At 43.0% G+C, this 15425-nt stretch overlaps 1 protein-coding gene across 1 annotated transcript; it reads left to right on the forward strand.

Moving 5' to 3' along the window:
* The first annotated feature begins 1973 nt into the window (after window positions 1-1973).
* LOC128956889 (uncharacterized) lies at window positions 1974-12702 on the forward strand. The gene is made up of 5 exons (XM_054302604.1): window positions 1974-2742; window positions 2803-4959; window positions 5026-6701; window positions 7222-7879; window positions 7928-12702. Exons 1-5 carry the CDS (start codon window positions 2109-2111, stop codon window positions 12601-12603), a joined length of 9801 nt encoding a protein of 3266 aa, XP_054158579.1. The 5' UTR covers window positions 1974-2108; the 3' UTR covers window positions 12604-12702.
* Window positions 12703-15425: the final 2723 nt, after the last annotated feature.

Consider the following 15425-nt stretch of genomic DNA (forward strand, 5'->3'; position numbering starts at 1 on the left):
GAGTCGTAATCGCGACAATTGTAAAGCCGACGGACGGCCATCGGTTGGAAACGGATTTCCAATGCTTTTTGCGAACCAATTGTTGTCCAATCGTCGTCTTCTTCGGGAAGCGATAGTCTCGAGTGAATGGCCAATGAGGGGACGGATTCACTATTGGATGGTTCGTTAGTTGCGAACTGAAGTCTAAGCAGTAGTCGTGCGGTCGGATCGGGAGCCGGAATGGACGGACTGCTGAGAGCCGAGAAATAAGTGAAACATTTTCGAGTATCGCGAATCCATTGAAGCGGTTGAGGACAGGGACGGGAGGGCTGCGGATAGACTAGACGGCAGAAGTGGGCGAAAGCCGAAAGAGAAGTGTTGAAGACTTTGTGCGCCGTTTGGATGTTCTGACAGTCGGCTGAAGATTGCGAACTGATATTCGGCGGACAGATCTGGACGACGGGTATGACTGACGGCAGACACAGGGAAATGGCCGGCCATTCGGCAAATGCTGTATCGGTTTCGACAGTCAGTCGAGTCTGACGTTTGTCTCGAAACAAATGAACGGTTTGTACGGAATGTATTGTAAATGCCGTCAAAGCTATTAAAGACAGAAGACTTCGGGTCCAATCGCCACACGTGACCGATCCAATCAAATGCATTGTAAACGACGATTTCGATCGTTTCCAGTGTTCCCGCCAGAGTGGTAGCCGACGGCGCAGTGACCGATCGTCGGGAACGTCGTACTCGACCTGTCCGAGAGTCGGGGGTCGGGAGAGAGTGTTGGACTGACCGATAGATCAATTGATTGATTGGACACTGACCTGATAGGTGACCCGAGCCGGATCAAACGAAACTTTTTTTTGTTGCGGTGTCGACGGCTGCGGCGGCGGGAAGTGATGGTCTCTGTTGACTGTCTGGAAGTGCTGATGATGTTGTTGATAGTGGCCAGCATTGCCGGGCGATATTTTGTGCATATTTTTTAGTGGTTATTGGTTTTTGTGACCCGATTTGTGGCCAAAAAATATTTAAAAAAAACTGTTTGTTTGTGTTTTGGAAGCGCTTTTCCATAGCAACGGAAGACTTATTATTCATTTCATTCATTAATTTCAGTGTTTTTTTCAATTAAAAAGCGATTCATTGAACCGATTATTAGAGCGAGACTTTCACTGACTTTTTCTCATTAATACTAATTATTATTATTATATAATAAAAATATTTTTTCTGTTTTGACAAAACTTTTTATTTCTCTAAATATTATTAATAAAACATTTTTCGTTTTATTTGTGTTTACTTTAAGTCCTTATCTTTCGAAAGTCAAGAGTGAAGTCAAGAGAGAGAGAGAGACAGAAATCAAAAGCTTTTTTTGTTTTAATGCACTTCTCGTATACTCTCTCTCTTGCGGAGGTCACTGACCGCGCCATCAGATCGGGTGGTCACCCGATTTGCGAGACAGAGAGAGAGTTTGGACACAGTTTTTTAATCACGCACTGGACGGCCGGTTAGCAACAAACACACAGCTGATGATAGTCTTAAGCTCGTGAATACAGATAGATAAGCCCTGATCTCTCTGATGAGTGTCACAAATGCTGATCCGCGCGAAAAAATCCAAATCAATTGAATTAATTGAATATAAAAAGAGATACAGTTTTTTCAGGATTTTTTTTTTAAAAATAGCATTTCATTAGTCAGCGATTTTAGTATTTATTAATTAATTGAATTAAATATTAAGTAATAATAATAAGTTTTATTCAATAAAAAAAAAGTTTTCATTCATTCAAATAAATAATAATTTTTGAAATTCTTTGCACTTTTTTTTCTCTCAAACTTTTTGTTTCTTATCTTATTATTTAATATCAAACAAAATAAATGCAAAATCATTGCAAATCAAATGAAAACAAATTAAATAAGCATTTTATGCGATATTTCTATTGAAAAACTGTCTGAACTCTGGACTCTTCAAAGAAAATAACAAATAGTATATAAACAGTGGTTTTCTCCACTAATTTTCAACGCATTTCTCTCTCTTTCTAGTCTTTGAAGAAGAAAGAGATCCCAAAAAACACAAACAAAGGAAGAGAAGTGTATATCAAAAAACTAGTGAACAAACAGAAGAAGACGAAGAAGTGATGACAAAAACTTCAGCGCTTCTGTTAGTCGTCGCGGCTTTCGTGGCCTCAGTGGCCGCAGTTCCGCTCCAACAACAACAACAATTGATTCACGGTTCCGCCGCCGCAACCTCTGGCCAATGCTGGCCAACTGGACGCCAATGTCGTCCAGCTGTCGGCCAATTGGTCCGTTTTCAGCCGCAACAGACTTATGTCTATAAACTGGAAACTGAAACCCAATTCGGCGGTCCGTACGGCTCAACCGATCAACACATCCGTATTCAGGCCGACGCTCACGTTTCGGCTCATACGCCGTGCGATCTGGCCGTCCAGTTGCGTCGTGTCCGCATCCAGGGCTACGATCAGGAACTGAGCCAACAGTTGGCCTCAGAACTGGAACAATGGCCACTACAGGTCGCCTACGACGACGGCCGAGTCGAAGCCGTTTGTTCGACAAGTGATGACAACGAATGGACTTTGAATGTCAAGAAATCCATTGTTTCCGCTCTTCAGATGTCCGCCCGATCGCCGTCTAAGCGATCATTGGTCGACGAATCCGATGTTTCGGGCGATTGTGAGACCGAATACTGGCCAACATCGTCGTCGGCCAAATCCGGTCAAACAGTTTACCGCAAAACCAAACGTCTCAATAGCTGTAAGTTTTGTCTCTTTGTTTGTCCGCTATCTGTCTGACACTGCCTTTCCCTCTCTTCAGGCGAGAACCGCCAACACGTCATCTCCGGTCTGTTCCCTCGTGTTTACGATCAACAACTGCCACTACCTCTGCTGAACGCTTCCTACGAATGCCATCAAACCGTTCAATCGGCGAATCAATTGATTCAATCCGTCGATTGTCACGAATGGCAACGATTGCCGTTCACTGGAATCGCTGTTTCGGCCAAACTCTCGCTTCGACTTCAATCACAACAATCGGTTCTATCGGTGGACAGAATCGCCCGAAACAGACATCACCATCACTTACGGATGTCTTTCTTTGGCCACAAATCCGACGATCAGATCAACAAAATGGACGCCAAAGACGTCGCCCGAACTCTATGTCAACAGTTGTCGGCCGACGGCGACTACGAAAAAGCAAAATCCGCGCAAACCTTTGCCGAACTGATCCGTTCTCTACAAACGGCTTCCGAATCCGATGTCCAACGACTGCAGCAATCCGTCCAATCGGGCGAATTGTGCGCTCAATCTCAACAACAAATGCAAGACTTGATAACCGATGCCTCGGCTCTGGCCGGTTCTCAATCGGCTACAGCACTGCTTGTCCAACAATCGGCTAAATTGTCGGCCAAACGTCGCGATTATCTCTATTCACTTCTTGCTTTTGCGCCGAAACCTTCGGTCGAATCAATCAAACAATTGATTCCGCAATTAAAGTCCGAATCGTTGGGAAAACACGCGATTCTCGGTATTTCCGGATTAATACACAACGCCAGACATTCACGACAATTACGTGATTCCCGGGAATTGCGTCAATTGGCTGTCGAAGCACTGGATTCGTTGGCCGACAGACTTCGGGAACAAAAGCCGACTTCAGTTTCGGTGATTAAAGCCATTGAAAACATCGGAGAAATACACGAATCGCCGAAAGCACGTGATTCGCTCAAACGTATAGCACGTGACACCAATGAAAAGGAGTCGGTAAGAGTGGCCGCCATCAAAGCTCTGACCGAATCGATGGACGCGGAAACCCGACGGGAATTGAAACAAGTGTTGGCCGCCGAACACGAGTCCAACGAAATCCGATTGACTGCCTATAAGACAATTGTAATGTCGGGAATCGAACGCCAATTGTTGGCCGAAATCAAGCAATTGGTTGACAACGAGTCCAACAATGAAGACATTCGTGAATATATTTTGTCGCATCAGAAAAATCTTCGCCAATCAAGTGATCCACACAAACGACACGTTCTGCCCGCGAATGCACCCGAATTCCCCGAACCCAACAACAAGTGGTCAGTGACCTCCCAGTCCCGTAACTACGAGTCCTCTTTTCTGATTCAGTCGATGGGTGTCGGTCTGGCCGTCGAAGCCGACGTAATTCGACCGAAACAGCAGAAATGGCCGCAATCTTTGACATTGAATCTAACGGTTCCGGCCTTTGGATCGAGTCTTCAGTTAATCGAAGTACAGATCCGTCAAAAAGGTTTCGAATCATTGATTGGAAAACGTTTACAACGAATGCCATTAATGGCCAGAGATTTGATTGATTTTGCACTGAATGCCGACCAATGGTCAGTCAATACCAACGATAAAAACCCTGAATTCGAAATCTACGCCAAAATCGACGGCAAAACTGTTTTATCCGTCAAATTAGATGATTTGCGATCAACTGATTCGTCGGCCAAACAACTGATCCGTCAGTTCCGCGACCAATGGCTGAATGGCCAGACTATCGATCGGGCATTTGCCGGCCAACCCGTGAATACCCGCATTCAGGTGCCGACAGCTAACGGAGTTCCCATTGAATTACGATTGAATGCGACATTTGTTTCGGCTCTTAAGGGACGCATAAATGCCGACAATTCGGGCGACAGTTTTGGCCTCAAAATGGAGCCGTCGGTTGTCTTCCAGATTGAAACCGGTGTTTCATTCGCCGCTCAACAGTCGAGTAGTCGTCAACAGAAATCTCTGGAAGCGATGGCCAGACTATCGATGAATCCGATCATTGAATTCAATGGACAACAAAGAGACGGAAAACTTGACGCCAAAATCGGTTTTCCAAAAGACCGACAATCGTTGGTCAGAATCGAATCGGCGGTCTATGAACGTCAAGACAATGGCCAACGACGACAGATCGGCGGACAGCAGTCGTCGGACAACAAAAAGTGCAGCGAATGGACGAAACGGCCGATCGGTAAGTGATTTGTTGAGTTGTTTTTGTTTAATATCTAATAATAACTGTTTATATCATTGAAAAAAGGTATAACTGTTTGTCAATCGTATTCATTATTTCCATTAAAATACGAGATTTCGGTCGAAAAAAGCGATCGACAAATGAAATCCATTGACTTTTGGGCAGAAATTCCCCGAAAATTCGATCAAAACCAAGAGATTCGCTATAAATTGGGTTTAAATACACCGAATTCGGAACAAGATCGCGAACTATCGGCCGAATTGGCCATCACTAGACCGTCGGGCGGTTTACAAGCAAAAGCTTCGGTAAAGACTCCGTGGACTCGACTATCGGCTGACGGACTCTTGAAAAACGACGACAAAGAACAGTCGATTCAGTTGTCAGTGGAAAAAGACGGACGAAAACAGTTGACAGCCGAAGCCGGTCTCGAAAGTCAGGCCAGAGGACAGAAACGTGAATATCGGCCGCGACTGCGAGTGCAATGGCAGGACATGGAAGCGGTTCAGATGCAGGGATCGGTTGCCGTAGCGAAAGGCAGGAAAAATCAATTGCAGATCCAATTGGAAGGAAATCAGAAACAATTCCTGAAAGGATCGTTTGTCAGGGAAGGCGAACGCGCGGCCAAAGAGATGCGATTATCATCTGATGTCTCGCTAATGGTTCCCGGTCTGGAACTTCGGGTCAACGGTTTGGCCGATAAAGCCAGCAAACACGCAACAGCCGATCTGACCATTGAATACAGAGTTCAAAAAGGCCGTAAAGAATCGGTTCGTTTGGCCACCAAAGTCCAGAATCTGACCCAATCGGCTCTGACCAAACTGTCGGCTTTCGGCGAATTGACTTCGACTCAATGGCCAAACGCTAACTTCCATTTGGCCTACAATTTGCTACATAAGCCGTCGGAACACATCGAAAACGAGTTGACGGTTGCCTGGAAACAACAATTGGCCGATAAAGTCCACGTTCTTCACGTCTCGAAACTGACCGATAAGTCGTCGACCGAAAAATCAATGGAAAACACTTTGGATTTAGAAATAACTCCTTTGGGTTTGAATTACGAGTTGAGAGCCAACGCCAACTACGATCGCCGAACCAGTGGACAACAGGGACCCAAATATTCGGCCGAAATGGTCGGCAAAGACCGAACCGGACGAAAACAGCGGGACTTTCGGGCGGATGTCAAGTATGAACACCAATCCATTAAACCGTTATCCTTGGCAATGGAGGCCAACCTGAAACTGGCCAATCGGGAGATCAGCTACAAGGATCAACTACGGGAAAAGGAACCGGGTGTTTTTGCGGGTCAAACACAACTCCAGTGGGCACCGGCCAAAGTGGCCAAAGTTGACTACGAATATCGGACACAGAAATCCAATGGCAATAAACAGGAATTGGATTTGACAGTTACGGCTCCCGGTCTGGACGGTCCGGTCAGACATACGGGACTGTTGAAGATGTCGCCAACGGAATGGCAACTGAAATCCAGAATCCATTCCAATGAACACCAAGTCTTTGATTTGGATGCACTGATGGCCGGCAATGAAGACGATTCCCGATTTGCGGTCGAAACACCGTATTTCGGTACGAAAGCAGCGGTCAATATGCGTCGGGTTCCCCGTGTGGCCTCAGTCGAACTGAATGTTCCCGATAAACAGTGGACACATTCGACACGGTTTGAGTTGGCACCGGCCAGTGTTGCCGTCAAGTCGGACACCAAAAAACAACAGAAAACACTGTTTTCGGTAATTATTTTATTTATTAATAGTTTTTTTGTTGACTTAATCGACTTGAAATGAGATTTTTTTAAAAAACAAAATAATTATTTTTATTATTACTAATAATAAATGTTTAATTAGTTTAATATTAGTTTTTTTAAAGAGTTTTAATTAGTTATTAATTAATTGAAAAAACAATTTAATTATAATTATAGACAGAAAACAAATAATTAGTCTCAAAATCATTGCCCGAAAAGAAAAACAGTTTTAAATATAATTAATTCAAATTTTAATATCAGATTTGTTTTTATAAAAAATAATTATAATTATAGTGAAAAAACACAAAAATAGTTTCTATTATACAATTAAATTAATTTAATGTCTAATAATGTGTTAAAAAAAAATTAAAAAATAGTTATAATTAGATATTAGAGAAAAAATATTAGATTTTCTAAAAAAACAAAAATTTAACTCAAAATCATTGAAAAGAAAAACAGTTTTAAATATCATTGAAATAATCACTGATTTCGTTATGATTTCCAAACAGATCGACGGTCTGTACTCTCGCCGAACACCATCGCGACTGACCATAAGTTCCGAACCAATTGACGGCCGTTTCGATGTCGACATTCTGTCGCCGAAAAAGTCGGCTCTAATTGAACTGAAATCTGCTTCTCAGGACTGGAAACACTCGACGACTGCCGCTTACGAACCCAATCGGGAACTACAGTTGCAATCGAAAACCGAACGATCGGGAAAACCGTTGTTTTCCATTGATTCCCGACTAACGGATCGGAAATCGCATTTCATGGCCGACGCACCGAAACACAAGACTCTGATCCAAATGTCGGCCGATTTGACTGACAAACCATTGGATCAATCGGTGGCTTCGGTTGAGATTCGTTCGGATAATTTCGAACACAAAACCCAATTCGAAACGACACCAAAAGTGGTCACTGTTTCGGCAAAAACTCAATTCAATGGACAACCGATTCACGCCGTTGACTACGAGTTGAATCGTGTTTCGCGCGTGCATTCACTGAAAGGTCTTTACGACGACTATTCCGTCGATTTGGAGGGAAAGCACTGGACATCCGACTCACGTGACTCTTCACTGACCGAACCTTTCGTTCAATTTGTGGCCAAAAACGGCCAGAAATGGGAAACTTCGGGAAAAATTCAATCTCAAGACAAGAGAAACAAAAGTAAGAGAAAAACAAAACATTTCTTTCATTAATTGATTGTTTGTTTAGTTTCCGCCGAAATCAAAGCCCGACAACACAATCGTCCGCTAATCGAAGCCAACGGTCTCTTCAATACAGACCCGAACTCCGAGTCCACCATTCGGATCAGTTCGCCGACAATTAAGGCTCAAATCCAAGGAATTCCGGCGAAAGGCGCGAAAGCCGACTGGAATTGTCATCACGTGTCGCACGTCATGTCCGCCCAGTGGCCCGAAGATGGCCAGTACGAAGTCGAATCGCAAACACAACTCAAACCCGACAAACAATACTATTTCGCGGCCAAACATCAGCCGCAAGTTTGGTCTCAATTCGAGACTAAAGTTCCCCAATTTGACGCCATTCTCGATGTCAAACACCAACAACCGACTGTTCATTTCAAGGCCAACGGTAAACAACAACAATGGCCACTGAATCACGAAACTTCATGGGAAGCCGACTCTCGAGGACAGACATATCGCGTGAAATCATTGACAAAACGGTCGAACAATGAGAACGTGTTTCAATTGGACGGAACATATCAGAGACAAAATCGGGAAATTCCCTCAGAATTCGCCGTCAAATACGGTCAACAAACTGTGGCCAACGTTAAGATCCAACCGTTTTCTGGAAGTAGATCCGGACGTCAGCTCCAAATTGACGCCAAATCTCCCGAATTTATTCACAAAACCGACGCCAAGATTACCGACAATTCGTTGACAATTAAGTCGAGAACCGATTCCGTGGAAACGGGAAAAAACATCGCCAAAGTTGACGCCTATATTACGGGTAAATTAGAGGACAAATCGCACGTTTCGATTGTGTCCACTGGCGGCGATCACTCGGCATCTGTTGAAGTGATTCCACGAAAATCTTTGGCCATTAATCTGGAAAATCCGAAATTCATTCACAAAACGGAAATCCAATCGAAAGCCGAAAGAAACGGATTTTCTTTGAATTCGAAAACCGATCGAAAAAATGGCGAAAATCTGTTGCATTTGAAGTCTGAGTTAGCAATCGATGGACAATCGCCGTCACTCTTGTACGCTTCATCTGATCCATACGATCTGCAAGTGTGGACACTGCCGAAGGACAGAAGCGCCAGATTTACGGTAAAAACCGATTCATGGGATCACAAGTCGGAAGCAAAAGCGGAAAAACAAAGATTCGAATTGAAATCGAAAACCAATTATTTGAATAAAGTTTTGGCAGAAGTTTCGGGAAATTTCGATTCCGAAGAACAACAACACGACTTTGCGGTCGAAATGCCGTCATTTGTGGCCAAATCGCAGCTCAGAGGACAACAACACGAACGGAAAGCCGATTTTGATTACCGATCAAAACTACCGAAAGGACGACACGTTTTGTGTTCAGTCGAAGCCAAAGACGGCTTTCGGGCAGAGATTGCTTGGGATGTGGATAAAGACCCGCAACAAAAACTGGCCGTTCAATGGTCTGGTCGTTCGGTTGGCGGCGGATTCACGGGCGGACAGAAGAAGCTGTTGAACGAACTGACGGCCAGTTATGCCGGAAACGAACTGAAAGTCGCTTCGGAAATGGCCGACGATTTGGTTCGCGGACCTCACGAATGGACAATCAATTACCGACCGAAATACCGACCGGAACGCGATTCGGTGTCGTTGGCCATCAAACACGTGATCGCAAACAACGAAATGCAATGCAATGTCTTGTACTCTGAAGGACAGACTCTTGGATTTGGTCTTAAATTGAACGCCAAATCAGCGAATGGCGAGACATCCGTCAGTTTGGAGACTCAGGCGCCGAATAATCCGGATTTGGAAATCAAATTAGTGGCCAATGAAAGACATAGCGATTGGTTTTCCGAAAGAAACGCAAAACTCTTCGCCGAAATCAAAGCCATTCGACAAGCGATCAGTCATTCGGTTTTAGTGGACATCAAACGCGACTCGAATCACATTTCCGGCGAATTTAAAGTCGATTCGCCGCAAACCAGTGGCCAAAGAGAAGTCCAGTTCTCTGTCGACCGAAAACAACGACAATTGACGGCTTCTGTGATCCGGTCTTCGGGAAAACAAATGGAATTAATCGCGAGATTGGCCGACAAATCGGCGGAACTCGAGTTGAAATCCAACGACCAGAACGTGCCGTCCATTCGGGCCAACGCCGCTCTGACCAGACAATCGGTGGCCGTAACAGTTGATGCGGACACTATCAGGAAAGTCGACTTTTCGGCCGAAAAAACGGGCGAATCGTTGGCCGACGGAATTGCAGTCAACGGAAGAATCGAATTCTGGTTTTTACCCAAATATGAGACCAAAAATCGTCTGAAATTTGACGGAAAATCTCTGGAATTGGAATCAATTGCCAAATACGCGGAAAAAGAGGTTTTGGCCGCAGATCTTAAGGCCAAAAAATCGTCTTCGGCCGGAACATGGACCGGTTCCGGACACATCACACGAAACGGTGCCGAATTGGCCACCGCTGCCCTGGAATCAGGTCTCGGCGGACAATATTCGCTGAAAGCTCGTGAACAGTGGTCAGGAGTTCACGTGACTGTTTCGACACAAACAACGGGTGAAAATCGAAAAGCATTCGTAAAGATATGTCTTCGACAGGAAAGCGATTGTTTGGACGCCAAATACGACATCACTATTGACGGCCAATCAGTTCCCCGACGGGTCTTCGTGTCAATGACCAAAATGGGAACAAATCTCGAACTGAAGACATCATTCATGGAACAACTGAACGACAAAACTGAAAACGAAGTCTCGCTTTTGGGTTTGACTTCCGGTAAACCAGTCGTCAATCGAATCCGAAATCAACTCTTGGTTTCCGTGAATTCGCATTCTCTCGGCTTTGACTCACTCTTCACGGCTCGAGACCGACACTCATCAGCCGTCGACTCTTCACTGAAACTCTACTTCCCGTCGAACCGTTGGCTTCAGTTTGTCGGCGATTATTCGCGTCGACCGAACGATATTCGTTGGAAAACCCGATTGACCAGCGATTCGGATGTTCGGCCGTTGTTCGAAACGAACGGACACTTCGAACACAATCGAGAGGCACAGGAATCGCGAGTATCGCTTCAGATGACTTCAAACAAGTGGACACAACGTCCGCAAAAATCCATTGAAATTGTGTTTCAAAAACCGAATTCCGAGAAAATCTTTGGCGCAAAAGCTGTCTTCGATTTATCCAAAGATCCGAATCACGCGCTGACTGTCGAAGCAAACATCTTGCAGATCCCGCTCTCCCAGAGCTGGTCGTCGGGTCCGTCGGCCAATACAACAGTTGCCGTCGCTTTGTGGGCACGCGATCGCCGACTACTGGACGTTTCATTGGTCGGACACGTTAGCCGACAATCGGCTGGACTTTCGGCGCGAAATATCGATCGAAACGGAAATGAAAAACAAGTTTTCTATTTCGTTGAACTGAAAAATCAGAACCGATTGGAAGCAGTCATAAGAGATCCGAAAAGATTTCTTGTAATTGACGGACAGTTCGGCAAAACCACTGACGAAGTGTCCACTGATCTGACAGTCAGGGATCAGATCACTGGTCAGGAACACGAATATCGCTATTCTGTGGACAAAAAGTGCGCAAAACTCGAGACCAAAGAGAACTCTTTGCCGAAGAAAAAAGCGTTTTTCTGTTTCAATGGCGACAATCGAAACGATCGAACGGTTAGTCTGGAAATCGCTTCCGTAGGCAAAGACGGACAACCAATGACTGCCGATCTGAACATCGAATTGGACACCCGATCGGGTCGGGCGTTGAGAGTGGACGCCCAATGGACACCGTCGGCTCTGAAGGAAATGTTGAACGAAATGAACAGAAATTATGGCGAAAATTACGACAATTTCTATCAGGAATTCCAGAAAGAATTGAAACACAAATCTTCAATACTTTCGCGACAATTGTCTAACGATTTGTTGGAACCGTTGGCCGCCGTCGTATCGGACGAAGCCTACGATACTATTCAAGAGTTTCTTCACGGCTTTGATGGCGCACAACGAGCCTGGGATCGAATCCAACAGTTTTGGTCGCAATCTTATCAATGGATTTACCGATTCTACGGAAAAGTCGGACAATTGGTCAACAATTCGGAATTCGTGGACACAATTGTCTCGTTCTTCAGACAAACCAATCGATTGATTCGGAAAACATGCAAACGATCGGACAGTTGTTATCGAGTTCTCTATTTTGTCGATAATTTCAGTTCGGATTCAATGATTGATGTCCTGAAAGAAGCCGCCGAAGTAACGGCTCGTTCCGCACATCGAGTGGTCGTCAAGACTGTCGGCTATTGTCGGCTAAACATTCCGTTTATCGGCGAATATACCGAACGATGTTTCGATTATTTGACGCAAACTTTCGGCCAATTATTGGATTCAAACGAATCGGTGTCTGATTTCGGACGAAAACTCAAAGAATTGTTTCGAAATGTTTTGAACGAAAACTTCGATCAAATCGATTGGCGAAGTCTGGCCCGAACTCTGGCCGATATGACCCGAACTGTCTGGACGGCCGAAATCGGACAACAAACCCGTGTTTTGGTTTGGGATCCGCAAAACGGCAGAATTCAGGTCGAACTGAACCAACCGCGACATTCGCGACAATTGCGGTCAACTGTTGTCGACATGATTCGTCCGAAACCGTCGTTCGGCAAACAAGTGGCCAAAAAGTGGTCAGAAGTTGAATCTGCGGTCAAACGTATGTTTGTCTGAATAATAACTAATGTTTTAAACAATTAATTAATTAATAATGAATTCATTTAATGAATAAAAAAAACAAATATTTTTCTGTAAAACAATTGAATTATAAATAAAAAGCATTTTTGAAATCAATTTCCGTTTATTTTCCGCAAAAGTGTCCGTCGAATGGACGGCCGGAGTCATCGTCTCCGCCTCCAACACGACGACCACAATCTCCGGTCGATCTCTGGCCACGAGTCGCGACTTTGACCTATCGTTGAGTCGAAACTCTTCGCGACTCAGAATTCGTGTCCAAAAAGAGTCGGTTTTTTGTTTAAAAATATTTGAATTTCATTTCAATTGATTTTTTCTGTTTTTTCAGACATTTTCTAATAAACTCTTCGTTCGATTGGAAGACAAACACCACTTCTGCCAACACTTCTTCAGTCAATCCCTTCTTCCGGGTCTTTGTGTCCGCTTTTTCTGTCGAAATCTCGTTCAACGGTTCCACAGATTCTTCAGTTCTTTGGATACCTTCTCGACAACTCGTAATCCATTCATAATCTCTAATCCCTTCTATTAATCCCTTTTCTAATCCACAGATCCGTCTTCAGCTGTCGTTTCCTCCCGAAGACCTTCGCCTTCAGACCCGATCTGTCCGCTCTTCGGCCGCCGATCGCGATCTAAACGCCTTTCTTTGCGATCGATTTTTTTCAACACTCGTTCAACACATTCCTCGAGAGCGAGATCTTTGTCATCAGTCGCGAGACGTTTGTGACTTTGGCGCCACTCTTGTCGTTCGCGAAGCTCTTTCTCGACTTCCGGACGAATGTCTTGAATGTCATTCTTCACAATCAGTTAATTCTTCCGTCAGTTTCGGTCACAGAAAGCGATTCAACACTACTTTGAATGAATCGTCAGTTGTTTTGTTTGTTTTCCAAGATTTCAAACGACTTTCCGATAAAACAATGGATTCTTTGAGACGAACGGCAAACGCTATTCGCCGACAATTCGCCGAACAAAACGTGTCCACAGAGTTCGGGGTTTTGTTCCGAACCAACGATCCGAACGGCCGTTACAGACGTTCCCGAGTCTTGTCTTCGAAACCCGATTTCCGTTCGTTTACTAATCCGTCGACCAATTCGTCAATTAGTGGACAAACTCTGGACTTTTTGTTCGCCACTTCTCTTCCCGAACGTCCGTTAGCTTCAAAACACGTGATTCTAATGGATTCGCGAAGAAGTGATTGTTTGGAACAAACTTTGGATTTTTCTTCCGCAAGAAATCATGTCTTGTATTCACAAAAATCGTATAAAAAAATAAAACATTTTTCTAATAATTTTTTCTTCAGAAACGAAAACCTTTTTCTTCACGTTTTGACCGAAAAATCGTTGAAATTTCGTTTGAAATCCAAGAAAACGAAACAAATTTTTGGATTCGATTTCATCCGCGCTTTCACTCAATCTTCTGGTAATCAATCGCTGGACGAAAGTCGGGCTCTTCGGCGACTCGTTTCGGTCGAGCGGTCGTTGTGTCACGTGATGGCTCTCGAGACCAACGGTTCGGTGTTTCGTCAATCGGCTCTTCGGTCGCGAACGTAACCAAAGAATTGTTTTTTTTCGGTAATTTTGGACATAATTTGATTCATATTTTTCTCAGAAATCGTTTGGTTTTTGCCGAAAGAGTTGTTTCGAATCACAAAATGAATACGTGTTTGAATTGCGATTGCGTTCTGACCAGAGATCACATGACAGCCGGACTCGAGTGTCGACAATGCGAACCACGAATGGCCACTGTTGTCGGGGCCGAAGTCGGATCGGCGGAAGTGTCGGGAGTGGACGCAGACCAGGAATGGACTGAAGAGGACGGCGACGAAGAAGCGGACGAAACCGGAAGTGAATAATAAAAAATAAAACGGAAATAAAAAAAAAATTATTTTTAAACTCTATTTAATATCTTTTTGTATTAAAAAAAATTAAAACATTAATTGAATGACAGAAAAACGGGAATAAAAAATACAAATTTTATTTATTATTAAACAAAAACATTAAAAATTACAGAATATTTTTAAAATAATTATTATTAAGAAAAATAAATAAATTAATTGATATTTTGATTAATGATTATTATGATTATCCATGTCTAAGAACTAAGAAACAAATAAAAAAAACAATTAATATTTAAATAATTAATTAATAGTTATATAAATGATAATCAAATACTTAGACAGTTCCAACAATCTGGTTTTTTGGTGGCTTTTAAAAAAAATAAAATAAATTAATTAATTGCAAATAAATTTAATGGGGATGGGGTGGGTGGGTGAGTGGGTGGCGTGGGTGGGTTAAACAAAGAAACGCATAATTACTAGCTTCTACTTCCGATTCTACTGCATCTCCTCCTCCTTCATTTACTAAATAATAATTAATTAATTAATAGATAATTAAATTTTAAATTAATTTAAAAAATAGTCTTACTATCTTCATCTTGTCGAGTTGTCCTTGATACTATTTTTAAATTAATTAAAAAACAAACAAAACAATTAATTAATTAATTAAAACTAAAATTTAAAAAAATAATAATAATTACGAAAAGCAATGACAACAACAACGACTGCAATCAATACTACGAAACGATTCATTGTTTTCTTTTCAAAAGTTTTCCCAAAAACTATTTGTTTTTTGTTTGTTTGAATTGATTTGATTTACAATACAAACAACGGATTATATACTATTGAAAAATATGTTTTTCTTTACATTTTTTTCATTGAAATTAAATAATATGTAAATTTATTAGTAATTATTGAAAGAAAAAACATTTATTTTCTATTTTAGTTTTAAAAATAAATCTATTTTTTA

The sequence above is a fragment of the Oppia nitens genome, unplaced genomic scaffold (genome assembly GCF_028296485.1).
Source record: "Oppia nitens isolate AA-2021 unplaced genomic scaffold, nextdenovo-longstitch-racon4-pilon3 scaffold33_pilon_pilon_pilon, whole genome shotgun sequence".
Lineage (NCBI taxonomy): Eukaryota > Metazoa > Arthropoda > Arachnida > Sarcoptiformes > Oppiidae > Oppia > Oppia nitens.

Bases quoted from the DNA above. Each gene is read 5' to 3' on its own strand.
- LOC128956889 (XM_054302604.1), top strand. From the start codon at position 2,109: ATGACAAAAACTTCAGCGCTTCTGTTAGTCGTCGCGGCTTTCGTGGCC. The intron at 2,743-2,802 runs GTAAGTTTTGTC...CCCTCTCTTCAG, and splicing joins AACCAAACGTCTCAATAGCT to GCGAGAACCGCCAACACGTC. The intron at 7,880-7,927 runs GTAAGAGAAAAA...TTGTTTGTTTAG, and splicing joins TCAAGACAAGAGAAACAAAA to TTTCCGCCGAAATCAAAGCC.